The 18,841-nt window shown below is 35.6% G+C and overlaps 1 protein-coding gene across 4 annotated transcripts in view; it reads left to right on the forward strand.

Moving 5' to 3' along the window:
* Positions 1-18,841, forward strand: part of LOC140667755 (uncharacterized) — a 65,935-nt gene that overhangs the window by 36,942 nt on the left and 10,152 nt on the right. For 3 of the 4 annotated variants that reach the window (XM_072895969.1, XM_072895970.1, XM_072895971.1), the window contains 2 exons: positions 6,479-6,923; positions 13,139-13,243. In XM_072895969.1, the coding sequence (XP_072752070.1) occupies positions 6,701-6,923; positions 13,139-13,243 (328 nt within the window). In that variant the 5' untranslated portion in view covers positions 6,479-6,700. The remainder of the gene's footprint in view (positions 1-6,478; positions 6,924-13,138; positions 13,244-18,841) is intronic. The other variant, XM_072895972.1, reaches the window with a different exon arrangement.

Raw genomic sequence — 18,841 nt, forward strand, 5'->3', positions numbered from 1 at the left:
CTCTCAATCTCCGTCTTTTTCTTTCCTAGTTTTCTTTCTCTCTCATAGGTGCTACAATTCAGTGGTTTTAATGCCTCGTCTATTCCTACTTCGTCAAAAGTGGTCATCAAGCTTTTTATATCGCTCCGTTTTTCTTAAAAATTGTCTCTCGTTACTGTATCGCGTTTTTCTTCAAATATATTTTCCCACGAGAATGTCTGTCTTTCTCTTTTAATCTTCTCTCTTTTTAATTATTTCTCATCTGTTTCTGAGAAATATTTAACATGTAGTTATATAAAATCCGAGGAAGCGACGTTCATTATGAAAGCGGGAACGCTTTAATAATGATTCGATTTATGGCGTGCAAATCGAAATCTCGCGACTTTTCGCGATCGTTTCGCTGTCGACTCTCCGGCTTGACTTCCCTCGAACCGGTTCGCAGGAAGTTTCTGTGTTAACTTCTTTTTCCTCTCAATTTATCGGATCCCTTCCAGCACCGTAACGAGTTACGCTCGTGCCATGCAACAGCGACAGTTAATCGGGTATAAAACGGAGACTACTTGCTGAGTCAAATGTGGTTTTTATCAGTCGCGCAAACGCTTAATCCTAGAATTAATTAACTTCCGATAACTTTTGAAGCGTCAAAATGTACACACGAGTGCAGACATAACGTTTTGTGTGCTAGCACTCAGCGGTCAGATTTCGAATGATGTTTAAAAAGCGCATCTTTTCTCTAAATAATTAATACTATGATTCAAGCTTATTAAAGAGAGAAGAAAGCCTTCAAAGAAAAAAGGAACAAGCATTAAAAAAAATAAGAGAATTACGATTGAAATATTTTTGAATAAAATTATTTTTTATAAGGCTCTTTTATCAAATTTGGAAACCCTAAGCTTATATAAATATTATTAGTTTTCATATACATATATGTAGTGTAGATCTATCTCCGTTATGTAACATATATACTATGACATATAAAAATATTTTGTATCATCAATTTCGCGTGACTCTAACATTTTATCTCTCACATGTAATATTTAGAAATATAATTAATATAATGTACATATATATATATAATTATAATTGAATAATGTATAAATGTATTAATTCTAGAATATCGATTGGATTCATGGTTGATCTTATTAATTTTTTTTTAATTGTCTAAGAAATTAAATAACGACACACACACACACACATACAAACACAAAGAAAGAAAGAGAAAAAAAAAAAAGAGAACAACATTCCAACTATCGAGGGGAGTGCTGAAATCAGCCGTTAGCATTTTTCAATCCAATTAACGTGAAAGGATTACTTTGGAAATATCTGGGGTTATGTGGTGACACAGATTACCACGATCGTCTTTTACAGTCAGAGGATTGACCTATAAACTAACGCAACGATTCGAGCGTTTTCAAGGAATGCGGAATCGTCACTTAATCGTTGAACAATCGTATGCTCGGCCCTTCACCCCTTTCGTAGAGGGGTTGTTAAAGTTTTTCCGGTGGTATTCGCATTTCAGTGAAATCGTCCCGACGGCGACGACACTAATCGGCTTTCACGAGCTTTGAGGTGTTTAACGTCGCTAGTACGATTTTCGCGAAAGTAACACCGCGATAAATCAGCGAAATACAACATAGATCATTCCAATCACAAGATCGTGTGGAGGAAACAATGAATTTTTGATCGATGAGTATATAGAATATGCATTATCATTACATTATTTAAATTTTAAATAATAGAATATAAAAAAATTGTCATCCTGAATACAGTGAAAAGAAGAGAGGAAAATGGACAGGAAGACACATGTGTTTCTAATTTATTTTTTTTTGAAAGATAATCTTATCGTTAGAAAAGATAAATATGTCACATTATTTGCCTGCAGACTTCTTTTGAAAACTGAAGACTATGCGATTCTTCTGAGAATCATAATTTGTGAAATATTGACGACCTCCTATAGTCTGGTTTTCAACGAAGAAAAAATTAATGATGCTAAAAATAGGCTAAGAAAAGGTAGAAAAGGGTGATTTTTTGTTGTTGTATCGTGTACATATAATAATGACGACGAAACACTATACTGACAATGAGTCATATGACATGACGTATGTTTAAATCCTTAGAATTTTAAATATCAGAGGACAGTAGCAGATCGATAGTGATCGTAAAATTTATTCTATAAATTCATTTATTTATTTAATAGATCGCCTATCGATTCGGATCCAAAATTGAGCATCATTACTACACAGTAAAAAATAAAATGCTAATTTTAACATTTTTTACGTGTGCCAGAAAGTCCACTCTAAATTTTAAGTTAAAATAACTCATTTGTCATGTGTTACTTATTGATAAACTAAAAATGTTAAGTAATTGATACAATACAATATTTTACATTTATTTTTGTTATTGTAACTTTAAATGTGATGTAAAAATGACATACAAATTAATTAAAAACTACATGGAAGAGTAGTTATAATAATTTGTAAAAAATATCGATAGGACATTTTAAAGTTCATGATTATTTGAATTTCTAGGAGATACACAAAGTGTTAAGTTACGAAGCTGACATAAATGTAAGACATTGAAAACGTTATAAAATTAATAACATACTAATTATATGTGAACTTTATATTGAAATAGTAATCAAAACGTGATAACACATGCACGCACACTTTTTTTGCTGTGTAACCGGATTCTATTTTACAACTCGTAAAAAACAACGACGCAAAGAGAGACATTATTTCCCTCCCCGCCAACAATGTACTTCGCAATACACATGACAGAAGTGTGAGCCAGGAATATGTGACTCCGAATGGAATTCCTTATCACGCGTCGCAACGCTCTCTTGCTTAACGCGAATATCCGCCGAATTATCGCGCGGTTGTCGCTTAGATTATAAACGACGCGTACGACATGCGACAGAGCATCGGGTGCAGCAGCACGCGCGTTATTCGCGCGCCGTGCTCGTTGCACGCGAGAGTGAGTTCACTATCTCTCACTCAATTTAAGCCTCATCCGCCGTAAGCGGATCGACCAAGCTGGCCTTTTAACGTCGGATAGTCTCGCCTCTCCCGGCTGCGCGCAGCATAGACGCCTATAACAAACATTATCCGCCATAATGCCCCCGTGTAAACATACCTACCTACGTGGCGCATCAGCCTCTCCTCTCCTCTCCTCTCCTCTCGCCGTGTCTAGCCCCTTGCCGCCCAAATAAAAACGCGCCTCCAAGTTTATTTAACCGTTTAGCGCCGAGTTAAGTTTCACACGGCTAAGCCGACTTTTCGGCACGCTTCCCATCGCGTGGCTATACTTCCGTTCAGCACGTGACACGTCGTCAGTTCCCGAGATCTCTAACACAACGTTACTCACGCATTTTCCTTTTCGTGCATTCCAGATGACACATGGCGCAAAAATGAATGACCCAGTCGAGACCGAGTAAATAGTTATATTTTCACGCCATCTTGCTTGCGTGTATGCTTGTACAGCTAATTAGTGTAATTTTTTTATTTTTATTTTTTATTGTAATTATTTTAATTTTAATTTTAACTTTTTTTTCATCCGAATTGCATAACAACAATTATTACGAACAATTCATATGCTTGTTGCAACAATTTATTGCGTTTCGGATAAATATATATAATACTTATACAATAAAATAATTCGTGCAGACCCTTGAATCGATGCGATTCAATGTTGCGATTTTTGCTCGGACTCTTGCTCGGAAAGCCAGGAATGGTCATTCGTACGAATTTTCACCAATCTTGCTCCATCCCCTTTTTTCGACAAGGGACTATATGGAAAGCTATGTAATGCCAGGTAGGTCAGGTAGAAAGAAAATACTAGACAGAAAAAGATTAACTGTAGTAGTTGGCCACACTCTCTCTTTAGAGACGATAGTTCCGGATGCGAGGATAATTCGTTCGCAAATCGTCGGAAACTTTAAGTGTGATTTTCGGTAAGCTATAAGTAGTGTCTAGATATTCTTGTAAAGAGATCAGTGCCGTATTGTTGTAACGATCAATATCAGATATCGCAAATAAACCAGCGAATAGTAATTGTGACCTTACTAGAGAAAAAGTTCGGAAGTACTAATGAGTTATTTATTTATTAAAAGGTCGGAATTACCAATAAGTTATTTATTTTTTATTACTATATTAATATTTGCTGCGTGCGATGGCATATCAGGAGATACAACTGTGCATCTTGATTAAAGATATATTATCAAAGAGTTGAGATGAAATTTTACGACGTAATATACCATAGTTAAGACAGAGCAAACTATGTATTGTGTCAATAGTTTATTAACTATATTCGCGAGCCAATTATTTCATTGTAAATTTCTTTTATTTTTATTTATAAAAGATATTCTGGGATAAAAAGTTTAAAAAGTTTAAATTTAATATTATTATTTTTTGCGAGATTTGATAATTTAGAAAACGAATGATAAATCGCTCATTCAAAACTTACATTAACATTCTGTTGTTAATACATAATAGCTCGACAAAAAAATTATTAGGTTGTTGCAGATGAAATGGCCGCCTTTTTTTAATTGAAAGGTGTATATTACAAACTTATATTTATCTAAATAAATATCTAAATAATCTAAATAACTTGTATCTACTTCAATACACTTCTTTCAACGTGATAAAATTCTTCAATACTGATTCACAAAAAATTTAGAGAATGAGAGACAATGAATTTTTTGAAAGCAATTTTTACACAATTATCTCTTTCAAACAATTTTTCTGTCAATTTGAAACCAATGTTTAATAGTTCGCTTATTCGCAGTATATTCGCCGAAAATAGAGTTAATATTACGCGATGCTTCGGCCGCATTATATGACCGAGTTTAAACTCATACAAAAATATTATTCGGATTTCTTTGTTTTCCATGATATTGGAAACTCGATTTTTAAACTCGTATATCGTTTAATGTAAATGAAATTATGCATTAACTTAGGAGATATGTACTTTTCAAATGCACATACGGCGCTATTTACAAACAAAGGAGTTGAATTACAAACGCAAAAATATTAAATTAAAAAACGGCCATTCCATCTGCAACAATCTAATATATAAATAACTGATAGATTAGGAGAAAGAATTTGTAGAGATGATTTTAGTAGGAGATGGATGTTGTACAAATACTTGGTGCAAAGTGTGATGGATTATGGAGTGGAAATTTGGGGTTGGGAGGAAAAGAAGGAGTTAGAAAAAATTATGGTAGACTATGTTAGGTGGATTTTTAGACTAGATTTCTGTACACCGAGATATATAATGCAGAGAGAGAGAGAGAGTTAGAGTTGAGTCCAATTTTTTAAGAAAGGAAATGCTTAATAGGTATATGTATGGTGATGAGATAAGAGCCCTAACTTAAGTAAACTTAAGATGCGGTAATTTAGAAGAATGTAATAAGTATTGGTTAGGTGATGCGTGTAAAGTCTGTAAATTTTCTAACAGAGGATGGGATAATATTGAACACTTTGTATTGGAATATGTGATGACGAAGTAATGGTTTAGTTAGAGTTACATGAAGAATGCGGTGAAGATAGAATAACAAGAATTTTCAATGACGAATTAGAAGTGAAGAAAGGAGCATTATTAAAAAGGATTTGGAAGGAAAAAAGATTTAGAAAGAATAAGAGTTTATGTGATAATGTGAGAGGATAAGGGTAGATTTAGGAATTAAAATTTAGATAAGGTATTTATGTATTATGTGTATATTTATTGATAAAGTTACTGTTATGAAAAGTAAAGTATGCATGATGTAATGATGTAATCGAGGAAAGGTATGGAAGAATGTGTGATTTAGACTTTTTGTAATCTAAGTCTCTTTTTGGCTTATATGCTGATAAATAATATATATATATATATATATATATATATATATATATATATATATATATATAACTGATAAAATTCAAATTACACTGTCCATACATTGACATATACATGAAACTAATTTATGTTATTGCTAGGTTATTACTGTTCATATAATTTTAGATGTATAATTTAAAGAAAACATTACAAATCTCTCATATACATATGTACATAACATGATAATAGAATTTTGGTGGACTTAATTTTATTTTTTAAAATTTAGAAAAACTGACTAGAATTTCCGTAATGAAACTTCCTGAAGAATTCTAAAATTCTAAATTAGTTTTAGAAAAAGTTCTTTAGTTGAAAATAATGAACATAATAAAAGATAGCATTTCTCATTTTAAAAAAAATGGCGATTTTTTAAAATTTTGTGTAAATAATCACATTTTACGGAGTAAAAATCTAAAGAAGAATTCAAATTAAAACTGAACAATTTTACCAAAATTTCTTATTTCCAAATTAAGGGATAATATTATAAATCTTGAGGTTTTAAAGGAATCTAGAGGTCATTCATCACTTATAGAAAAAATAGTTTAATCAATTTAATTAATAAAATATTATTCGGAATAAAATCGTAGAAAAATAATTATGAAATTTGATTAAACTTTGATTCGTTTTACAGGTGGAGGAGTGTCGGTGCGGCAGCGTGTCGGTACCGGAAGAACCGGCGCCGATACTAGCGGAAGACGTTGCGCGACGGCCATCACACGTGAACGGCTTCGCCGTCGCTCATCGGGAGCCGAACAGCTGGTGGCCGGCCGAGCAGGGCGGAGGGGGTCACGCGATAAGGGAGCGTGATAACAGCGCCGCGGTGGCGGGTGACCTGGCTTGCCTCGCGGGATACATGGCGGGTTACCTGAAGGCGGCAGGCGCAACCTGCGCCTCGACCGGAAACCCTCATCAATACACACACGGACATCCCGCGATGGGGGTCGGCACCCATCCGCATCCGCATTCTCATCCACACCCAGGGACGCCGCATCCCGGTTTACCGTCACCCTTTACCCTCGCTACACACGGTCATCCGCATCCACATCCGCTCGACCATGGACTAGCATTTCCACAAGGTATATTCTTTAAAGTTTTTTTCATAAATTCATATTTCGATGCTGTTGCATCGCTCAATCAGCTCGATTAATTAATCGAGCAACACTATTCATAAAGCCAGAGTTTTGTTAGGAAAAATAAGCAATATTGTACTTTTGTCTTTAATAAGAAAATTGGTTTATCTTTAACGCTAGGAATCTGGTACAAGAACTTTTCATTTTCGTCAACTATAATAATTGTTAATAAAATATTAAATGTTAAAATTTTACATATGTGGTACTGTTTTTAAAATGATGATATTAATCTTTACGTTTCTTTGAGGCGGTTTAATATAAGATATATTTTTCGTCTTTACATAGCATCGAAAATTGAATTCATTGGGACATAATTACATTGATCATTGCATAAAAGTCTGGAGCATGAGATTTTATTCACATTGAAAGGGTTGGTGCTGTATGCTATATTACTGTATTTACATTAGAATAAGCATATATTATGAATATTAGAACAATGTCTAATCAAATATTTCATCGAACCGATGTTAAGAACGAATGAAGCGAATTAATCTTTTTGGACAAGTCAATTATAGAAAAAAAATTATCATTATTATTATATATATAAAGTATATAAAAGTGTGTCATGTATTTGACGTTTGTAGAAACGGAATATTGCATTGGGAATAGTATTGGAATAAACACAAATTATAATTCAAACAATGACAAATTCGACATTAAGAATAAATTAATTTTTTCTTAATAAATCAATTATAGTAATTAATTTAAATTCACAACTTCTTAGAGAATGTTATATTTAACAATGTAAAAATAAAAATGTATGTAGTTGCTTGCATTCTTTTTTGAAGATAATGATTACGTTATTGACAATTGATTTAATGAGATTTTATTTTACTAATGACTGTATCTCTCTGAGATAGTCTCAGGAATTTATCTAAGGAACTTACACGATTCGATAATATATTTACGTGACTGAAAGGTTTTCATATAATCGTGAGGTGGCGGCAGTGGTATCGTTTTTTATATATATTCGTTTAATACTGTTTTCGAACATTTTTTGTGGAAACATCATCTAACAATAAACTACGAAATACTGTGACACGAGAAAAGTCAAGAGAAATATTTAACAGTGTGATCAATCTAGTGGACTAATAAAAAAGAAGCTTTTAATTGGCAATTCAACGTTATAATGATATAAAAGGACTTTACTGAAAATTTTAACTTTTTCATAATAATATAATTTATTTTTTTATTTTTTACCTCTTTGTTTATATGTGCATAAAAAGAGTAAGTATATCAAATTACTCGCACTTGTATATGTAATAGATTTCAACTCGTATAAACTTTTTTTATTCAATATAATCGTTTACGTGCAGTTTTTACTTTTATTGCTAAATTAATATTAAATAAATAATAAATTTTTATTTTTAAGAGAGATAAACTTCTAATTTTTCTCTTTTTATGGCATGTCTCAGATTTTAATATTCTATTGAATATATTTTTTATTTTAGTAGACTGATATATATATTATATAAAAAAAAATTGAAATACATATTCTAAAGTATAACCGATAAGTAATCAGTATTCTAAAGTATAAATTCGGTAAAAGTTCGACGTAGATTTTCAAGAAGTTCGAGACAATATACTATAAAAAAAAAACTTTTTAAACCTACTGTAAGAACAATGGGTTGCAATTAAATATTACAGAAAAGAAGAAAATTTGAAAACCTCGCTGACACTAATGGAACATATTGTAAAGAGTTTAAAGAAAAGATAAAGAGTAAAAAAAGGTCTCTTGGAAATATTTTTATAGAGCCATACAGTCAATTTTTTTCTGCCCATTTTTTTTCATTGTTATAAATGTTTTCTATTTAAACAGAATTCGACAAAAGCGTTATTCTATCTTTTTTAAACATCCAGTGATAACAAAAATAACGCTTGTTTCAACTTATTATGTCAATTGCTAAATGGAAGGCACCCTTCTTTTCTTTGATCTGTATTCTTCTTACATTCTACGACGTCGCCAAGACTCTTTTATTGTTTCTAATATACAGCACATTTAATATACAGATCATATATCAAACGTTAATACATGTAATAAATGTCGAGATTCATGAAATTGACATTACGCGAAGCAATGGTTTAACTTTTTAAAATATAAAATTAATAATTAATTTGTGAGTTAAAGTAAAGATTTGCCCTGTGAAATTAAAATTTTCATTTTCATGAATTTTTGAGTATAGTCACTATAAAAATTTAATAAAATAATGATACAGCTATTAAAAATTAGTTCGATATAATATTTACGATTTTAAAATTAAATTATATTCTACAGGACAAATCTTTACTTTAACTCAGGAATTAATTATTAATTTTAATATATATTTTAGCCAGACGGTTGCTTTGTCTAATATTAAATTCATGAATCTTGAAATGTAACATGTAATGTGTTAATTTTTGACATAGATGATCTGTGTAATTCTTTCTTGAATAATACAACATGTATTTTAATATACTAGCTACTGCTATAAGAGCATTTAACATTTCTTGCATCGTCGTTATTGATTGTCATGCAAATCGATGCATCGACTGAACCCATACAGATGTCGAGCATACGGGGCTTCCTATCTATAACTATTATCAGGCATTGATAGAAAATCTGTGTTTTCATTGTATGTTAGGATTCTTCAAATAAATATAAAAGAATGTTATTTTCAACAAACAGTGTCTTAAAAACCTTTTAGATATATTAATCTCATAAACACTCAATCCAGGATGATATCATATATTCTTTGTTCACTTTATAAGTTGGGACTCGATGCAGAAGGTTAAAAAAAAAGATTCTTAAAAAAAGGAAAGCTGCTACCCATTAAATATGCGTCTTGTGGTTAACATCAGCTAAGAAAAACGGAATGTTCCTCCGTCGAGAAAACCCAACAAACATCTGCGTAAAAAACTCAAAGGTCGGCTACGGCGCGTAAAACAAAGATAAAAAGACAAAGAGGCAGCGAGCAACCTCTCGGGGGAAGAATTCCCTCTGTGTCCGCGATTCCACTCAGAGATCGCGAACTGCCGGGTCGGTAATTGACTGCATAAATTTTCCAGTGTGCCACGGGACGCACGTAGACGAAAAGAGATTTCACTATGGCAGGAGGAAGAGCGAAGGTGAGAGCAGAATATAGAGCAGAATAGAGAGTAGGAAGAGAAGGACGAGGAGAGTGTGCTTTTGCGTTGGTTTCCTTTAGCAACACGATTCGGCGAAAAGCAGCATCGTTTCACCTCTCTCTTTTTCTCTCTTCCTCGTCCATCTTTCGCCATCTCGCTCTCTTTCACCCACAGTTCGAAAGAGGGTCCGACGACGAGGGACACAGGGTGAAGGGGGCAGAGTGTCGAGGAGACGGAGTGGTTGGAGGGGATCGGGGGATGCTTCGGCGAAGAAGAGTGGAGAGAACCATGAGAGTAAGCCGCTTATCAGGGTGGCAGCAGGCAGTATAGGTCCAACCGACGCAGATAGGTGGGTTTCCATGGAAACACGGATCTGTCCGTTGGGTCCCTACGTACCCTACGTCCAGCGGCTGCCTCTATCCGTTGTAGGCGTATCCGCGCTACACGAAAAGCCGCCGAACGAGAGAGGAACGACACGGTGATGCCACGAGGTTGGAGAATAGCACGGTAGAGACAGGAATAGAAACACAGAGAAGAGAGAACATCGCGGGGGAGTGATAAAGCGCGACGACGCCGGAGAGAGAGAGAGAGAGAGAGAGAGAGAGAGAGAGAGAGAGAGAGACTTCGCTTTTATTATCCGTTTGTGAAGCAAACTCGTCTCGATTCATAGCCACGGCTACGAAGCCGCCATTTGCCCCTCTGTGTGATCTCGCTATTTTTGCGATCCGCGCAACATGTATGACGTATGACGATTTGGGAGGAGCTTTTATTTTTTTCTCGCAGATATATCTCTGCAGACATTGAAGTGTTTTAATCTCTGCTATATCTCATCGCCCACGCACGCATCAGAATCGATAATTAGGTTGCGAAGATACTGAAAGATATGACGGCTCCCTTCGTCGAATTAATTCGACGTGACGATGTTGGTCAATGACGAACGCGTGGATGGAAAGGGCGATTTCGTGTCGTTTGATACGCGTCGCGCGTCGGTGTTTATTTTGTTATGCAATGCCATGCAGGGGCGGCGGGGGTCCGATCGTTGCCTCTTCCCTCTTCCCTCTTCCTTCTTCTCTCTTCTCCACGGTCGACGAAAGAACGATAGCTTCGGGCAGGGAAGTCGCCGAGGAGGCAGGAAGGGGTACGCAAACGTAGGATCTCTCCCCCAGGAATCTCGTGGCATGCAGCAGAATACGTGGGAATCGCGTCACATGGCCTCCGCCCTTTTCTCATCCGAGCTACTCTATTTGTTGTTGCAGAGAAATTGCCCGTCCACTTAACTTCCTCCTGCTCGTTCGCGGTAGCGCATGAATAAAGACACCGTTGTCGATGATTTCCTTCTGCCGATTGTCAATCGAGGGGTAGAGACAAGTGATTTTGATCCTCAACTCCTACGCGACATGCACTTCCCAAAGCCGTGAAGCATAATGTATAAGATTAAAAAAATACATTGTCATGATTGAAAGAAGCTTACACGGCGGAGTGAAATATCCGCTCTAAATATTTTATATGCATACGTTTGATCTCTTGTAAAAACTTTTTTTGAAATTTCTATGATAAATTGTCTACTTAAAAACCGATTAATAACTATGAAAAAAGTTAAATAGAGAGATTTGTATCTATACATAGAGAGAAGACTCTAAAATACATAATATCTCAACGTTATTATTATTTCGAGAATATGTTTGCGCCATACAAAATTTATAAATTGAATTTAAAAAAATTTTAAATTAAATGTCGCAGATATTGTCACTGCTAAAAGCCAGCGCTCTTCGCTGGTGGGCGCTTGTCAGGTTGGTACGATTCCAATCACTCAATTAGGCGTCAGGTTAAGGGCGACACGTGGCGCGGACACGTGCTGTATACTCGTCGTTACCAAGTGGCCGCGAAACGACGAAACGAGAGAGCCGCTTTCATGGCGGCGCGTGTCACGGTTAAATTGAGTAGGCGGGTGTGGAGAGGCCAAACACAAATCTAGACCTAATTGCAAGACAAACACTCGAGGCTGAGTGAAATGTCGCGTACGGCGAGACATCGACACTCGCTCTCGAAAATCTCGCTTCTTCTCGTCGTTTCCTCCGTTTTGTTCGCGTCTTTTTATCGCGATGTCCCACCGGAATTATGCCTTCTGTTATTGATACAGCGAGATCCATTTATATCCAGAGATTTCCCTTATACTTTGCTAAGAATTCTTTACAAACATCTCGTCACTTCAACGGTACGCGTAGGAAATTGATAGAGAAGTACGCCAAATTTTTATCTCTTTCAATTATGCTTTCCAAAAGTATTAGATTACACACACATGTACGTATACTCGCCATCGTTACTTGATAAGTACTGAATAACTTTTCGAGAGTAGACATCGCGAGGAAGATGGCATCGGTTGGAACATTGCAACGCGAAACTTATCCGATTAGCTGCTCCTCTCGGACGCGCGTCAGTATTTTGTTACGTACTTACGTTCATATCCGTTAGATTATCGCATGAGAACGGCTATTCGACACGACCACACACACATTCCTTCTTTTTCTATCGGAACTTCATATAATATGACAACTTCTTTCAATTTCCTCCATATATTATCATTTTGCTTTTTAGTACAAATAGTTTTTATACAACTGACATATTTTTAATTGAAACATTTTAATAATTTATTTCATTTTTAATAATAAATTATGTAATATATGTACTTTAGACTAGATCTATAATTTGAGAGAATTAAGAATTCAGAAAATTCTATCTATAATCTTATATGTCATGTAATAGAGCATATGTAAAAAATCAAAAATTCTACATATATGCAAAATACAAAATATCATAATACACATATCATAGTATAATACCTATATTGTATATAAAATTATAAGTAGTATCTGTCAGAAAAAGTTACAAGTAATGAATTTTCTGCCACAAATTATAGACTGAGCCTTAAAATATCTTTGCATCGTTCGGGGATATTAGAATTATTAAAAAATATCTTTGTGCATTATATTCACTGAAATACTAGAATTTTCAAAAAGCTTTCTATATATTATCTATTTTAATGATTCCATCCACAGAAACAAATCAGGAAATTCTTTACACACCAAGCCAACAAATGAATCACGCCCAATTTGGCCCATACAGGATCAGACACATGGCATCGAGATACGAGTATTGCGGAGGTATGATTCTTAAAAAAACACGATACCATGGTGATGGTGGTAACGTCTACAAGAGACAAATATTGTGGTAAGCAAAACTTTGTTGCCGAGATTACTTTTTTTTCGAGACTATCAGCTATAACATCGTTAATTCATTAATAAGTCATTAATGAATATTACTTAAAAAAATAATCTTTAAGTCTCGAAAAGAATGGCTTTGACAAAAAAGTTTTGTCGACTATAATTATTTGCAAATAATTTTTTTTTCCTTATACATTTCCCCGGTATCATTAAAAAAATGAAGATGATCAGGTTGCAGATTCATTTCGTATACAATTAGAGTACACAGTAGATATAAATGTATGATAAAATTTTGTCGTTAATTTGTTTGAAACAGGACTTTATATTAAAAAATTTGTATTTAATTCCCAAAATTTAGATTAGAAATGAAAACGGATAAAGTTAGCAATATTACTTATCACAGTTTATTAAAAAATAATATTTTTATCAAATATGCTATGCAAATAGATTTGTCGCGTGAGTCAGATACGCATAACGCGAATGCTGGAAGAATAGGGGAAGTGACGTGTGATTTTTTTTTTTTTTTTTTAGTTTCTCTCGAGCCTTCGGTGTTGCGCGATCACACGACGGTCACGTTGTAAACGCAAAGTCGGCCAAATGTTTTCGTAGCTGATGGCCTTTTAGAATTCCCTCTACTGTCACCGTCCGCCACGTGCTGTCATCCCACGGTTCTCCTCCCCAATAATCCAGTCCTCCGCCCATGGCGCCATCATGTAGCAGCCTATTCGCGTTTTAGCTTTTAATTAATTTTCGATTCTGTGCCCGACCGTACCCCGCCTTCCATTGTCTTCTCCATCCGCCACGTTTCGTCTCTATGAATATCAAAGTAGTCGTCCGATCCTACGACAAGCTTACTATTTTACGGCGCTTCTCGATACTCTGACGTTTTTTCTGTATTTGAATTATCAAACCTAAATGATTTTAAGAATTTTTAGTGTGTTTTGTTGTATCATCAACGATCACTATTCGTCGCTGTTAACAAAACATTTTTATTTTAGATAGATATTTTTCATTATTTAATAATTTTCTAAAATGACTAAATATTATAAAAAAGTTGAATTCATGATATGATATATATTTTTTCGTCAATCATGGATGTATAATCCAGTTCTGCGGTTTAACGGTCAACCACGCAAACCACGAGAGAATATAAGACCACGTCGAGTTACGCGATGGGTCTGCTTCAAATCACTGTTTTCTTTTTCAAACCAAGATGATTTGACAAAACCGCGGTAAAACCGCGATTAACAAGTGGTGCGGAAATTTTGCATGTCGACAGACAGTGCGTTGTTTGTTATTCAGTCGACTGTATGTGTAATTGTGATTAATTACCGTCAGTTCCTCTGACATATCAGTGATATGTTGCATCCGAGATAAATTTCCAGTGCCGTATTTCAGCAGCAACGGGCTTCCCGACGTTATCTGAATCGGGACATGTACATTTATTTGTATAATTTACCGTAAGCTCTTTCCCGCGCGAAAGTCTAGATATACGCCGGGAGGTAATAAGTCAACGTAATAACATGTCAACAAATGTCATTAATTATTTTCGCATCATTGCGTACTTTATCGCGCGCTATTCAATTACGTGTTTCAATTAAATTTAACGTAATAGATTCTCTTTTCATAGATAATTTAATATGTTTAATAGATTCTTTTTTTCAAATTCAAAATATATTCATAATATATAAACAGAGGAAAAAAATGTTCAATCAGCCGTATCAATATTCCTTTCGTAGCTATTTTTGACAATCTATATTTTTAACAATAAGATTCTTATTCTTTTAATGCTTAAAATACATGAGCGAATATATTGTGAGCATGAAAAATCTTACAATACGTAAATAATTTACGTACAAATAAAAAATTTACGGATACTCTCATTCCCGATTACGAGAAAAAATTATACGCCATGCATCCAAGATCGTGGACGCATACAAGAGCACTGACGGATTACGCCATCGGATTGTGCGTAAGAGAGATCACTGTGAAATTCTGTTAGTGGTCCATTGACTTACGCAGATCTCAACGAAACTGTGAAACGCGGCGGGCGCGGAAGAATCCAATAAACGCAAAACGAATTTGCTATTAGGGTCGCGTCTGATCTCATTGCAGGCCAATGAGGCGGAGCAACCCTTATATCAACCCTCCCGGTATCGCGTCTCGCTGACGATAATAAATCGAATCATACTCCGGGAGTCAGCGGGTGTTTGCCGAGCCATTAGGGTCGCTTAGCTAACTGTCTCTTCTCGAAACCCTAGATACGGTTGTCAAGATTTTTCATTCGCGCATTTAAATCAATCGAAAGACTCACTCAGATTGTAAATCATTGTCATTCTTGTACGTAATCTAAATAAATTTTAATTATTGTAAGAATTAATTTTAATTTTAATGTAAAATAAAATGCGTGATAAACATGATATACATACATATATACATTGCAGATATGCAAATATTTAAATCTTTATTATCTTTATAATTTTAAACATAACGAAAACGATAGAGAGATATTTGTTTTATCGCGGAAATCTAAAATTCGTTTTTTAATTAGTAATTTAAGTTTGACAATATCGGACCTAAAGTCCTCATACGTTGGATAGAAGGTAACAAAGTGCGACAAACTTATTTTCGAAATACTCTATGTCAAAAGAAGCGAGAATCTTAATCGAGGAACTATTGTTTTGGTTATGGAGAAGCCTGGCTTTCACTGGACCGATGGCAAAGGCCATCGTTAACGGTAGCACTAACGCCCACTCGACAATCAGAGCGTTCTCTCAGAAAGCCATTCTTCTTTTACCATTACAGCAGCGAATCGAAGGACTATGGGCACGAAAAGACTTCCAATCAAATGGGATTTGTTCAATGGATAATTCAATCCGTGCAAAGGCACCGCATATAACATATGAATTTAAATATATACATGTAATAAATATTGGCTCATATTAATTGTTACAGTTAAGTGACAATTAATACAATATGTTCTAGAATGTTATATAACATTATATTAATATTTATTATCGATGCTGACGTTATCTATTAACTGTTATCCACTTATATAACAACTTCGTACATATAATAACCTATGAAAGAGGAAAGCTTTGATTAAAATATTGCTTTTTCAATTCGAATTTGAAAACACAGAAACTATAGAGAAAAACTATTAGAGACAAGGAAAAGAAAAGGAAAATTCTTGTGTTCAAGAATGTACATATATTTTGCGTCCTAATATCGTATATCAGCTCTTATTTCTTAAACTAAAAACTCATATATTACAAGATTTTTCTAAAATATTTTATCTCCCTATAGTCTCTTTTTGTACGAAGAGAGACATTTGAAAAAATATTATTTTTAAAAATTGTATATAAGTCTATTGATAAAAATATTATCCCCCCCAACGTAATTAGACCAATTTTATTTTCTTCTTGAGATATTCCCAACAATGGACGAAGCTATATTATTCCAAGAACAATTGTTTTACTCGAAAATGTCGATATATATATTTCGTGTTTATAATAATCAATGATAGATTCGTGCCGAGGGTGGCGAGATACGTATCATAGATCGAACGATCGCGGGTGTGTCGCCTCCGTCACATGAAGCGATGGCGGTAATTTCGACCACCGTGGAGTTTGTACATTGTGGAGTTTGACGTAATCTATTCCAAGGATCTACTACGGTGCCATACTGGTAGCCCACTCGACCAGTTCGTTAGCCAATCACACTGAGTATCGTCGTTCGTCGTCATCCCGGACTCTCTTCTCGAACCCGAGAAGAGCAGCCGCAAGAGATGCGACTGATACGACGCTGCTTCCTCCTTCTGGGCCGCTCCTTTCTTTAAAGCTTGGATTGCAGTAGTCGCTTCCATTGGTCTGCCGTGCGTGTCAAAACGCATTCGAGCAAGTCTCCAGTTACATGAATACATTAATTTGACCGTTGACATATGTTCGCCGTTCTTTTTTTATCATAAAATTCGCTGCAACTAATCAATTGAAATTTGTTAAACAATTGATTTTATTCTGTCTCTTTTTCTTTAAATACATTGTTTTCCATTGTAATATTATTGTGGCATATTTAAACATCAAATCAACATTTTTTTAAATGTGTAGGTATATCTATGTTTTTCAGTTTGTGATTTTAAAAATCATTGCCTTTTTGTTCTTCTTCGACACCTCTTTTCCTACTGACGCAAACTTTCTCCTTTTTACGATAATCTTTTTCTTTCTGTAGTATCTTGAGCTGAGTAGAAGCATAGCAGATAAGAGGTATGAAAAAGGAAAAAGAGAAAGCATCGAACGTCTTGTAAACAGCTGCCTTGCGTGTCTTCCAAGCCTTAATCGATAACGAATTACTTCGCCAAAGGCAGGGCTTCGCCAATCTCTCGTGTGTGAATGACCCTATTATTTCTCTTATTAACTCTTATGACAGTCCGTCATTCGCGACTGTAAAATCTTTGCCTTGAAAAAAAAAAAAAAAAAAAAAAAACTCGTGAGTTGGAGAGAGACCTACAAAGATTAGAACACACTTTCGATCAAAAGTATACATATATTTCGAGAGGTTCTATTTTTTTTTCTCTTATTAAACGTCGCGAATTCCCCGAGTAAAACGACAATTCGAAAATTCGGTACATAAAATATTGTGCTTCGTGGTCGGCGGCCTCGGCGATTCTCCCCCCGTCATGAAATTCCACCATTCCGCCTGCGACTTTACGATCCGGCTTCCAACCCGGAGACACTGGCGAGGTGCAGTTTTCCAGGCGCTCTCTTTTTATTGGTTCGCAACACACGAGGATACGCCGTGTTATACTCTGTCGGTGTACTCGCCGAGAGAGAGAGAGAGAGAGAGAGAGAGAGAGAGAGAGAGAGAGCCCGGGTATCGTCATTTTCAGCGGCAGCTGGGAGCGAACCGCGACTTCGGTCCTCCTGGATGCTCGTGTATTCCGGGGTGTAGTACTCTCTCCCTCCCTCCCCGTGCTCCCCACCCGTCCCCCTCGCCGGCGCCCCCGTGACCCCCTCATAAGCGGATTACGTGGGTCCCGAAACGAGCCAAGCGAGGCTCGATGGCACGAGGAAGGTAGCATGGGGTGGTAGGTCGTTGAAGGGAGAAGGGGGAGGGGAGGGAGCTGTTCAAAATTACGCTATCGCGGCCTCGCAAACGCTCACACCCCTCCACGTCTGATCTCTCTTCGCCGCGCGGCAACAACCCCCGGTCTTCGTGAAAGACAGCGAACGTCGAAGGCGTTCCATATTTGAAGACACCGTCATCGATGGCACGATTGGCGAACGTATTGAGGTCTCGATATCTATCCGCGATAGCCGGATGGTTCTTTGGCGGTTATATTCGTCATATTTCTCCTCAAATACCTATATTTTATTATACATATAAACGTATAAACATACGAGAGAAACTAAAGTTTTTCTCCTTTTAATTGTCTCATTTATAGTATCGTTTACCATATAGTAGATATTATCGCAAAGTTTTTTAATAAAAACATGCTTTTATACATGTTAAGGCGTTTTAAAATTGTTGAGATAATCGCTA

Source organism: Anoplolepis gracilipes, chromosome 7, assembly GCF_047496725.1.
Source record: "Anoplolepis gracilipes chromosome 7, ASM4749672v1, whole genome shotgun sequence".
Taxonomy (NCBI): Eukaryota; Metazoa; Arthropoda; class Insecta; order Hymenoptera; family Formicidae; genus Anoplolepis; species Anoplolepis gracilipes.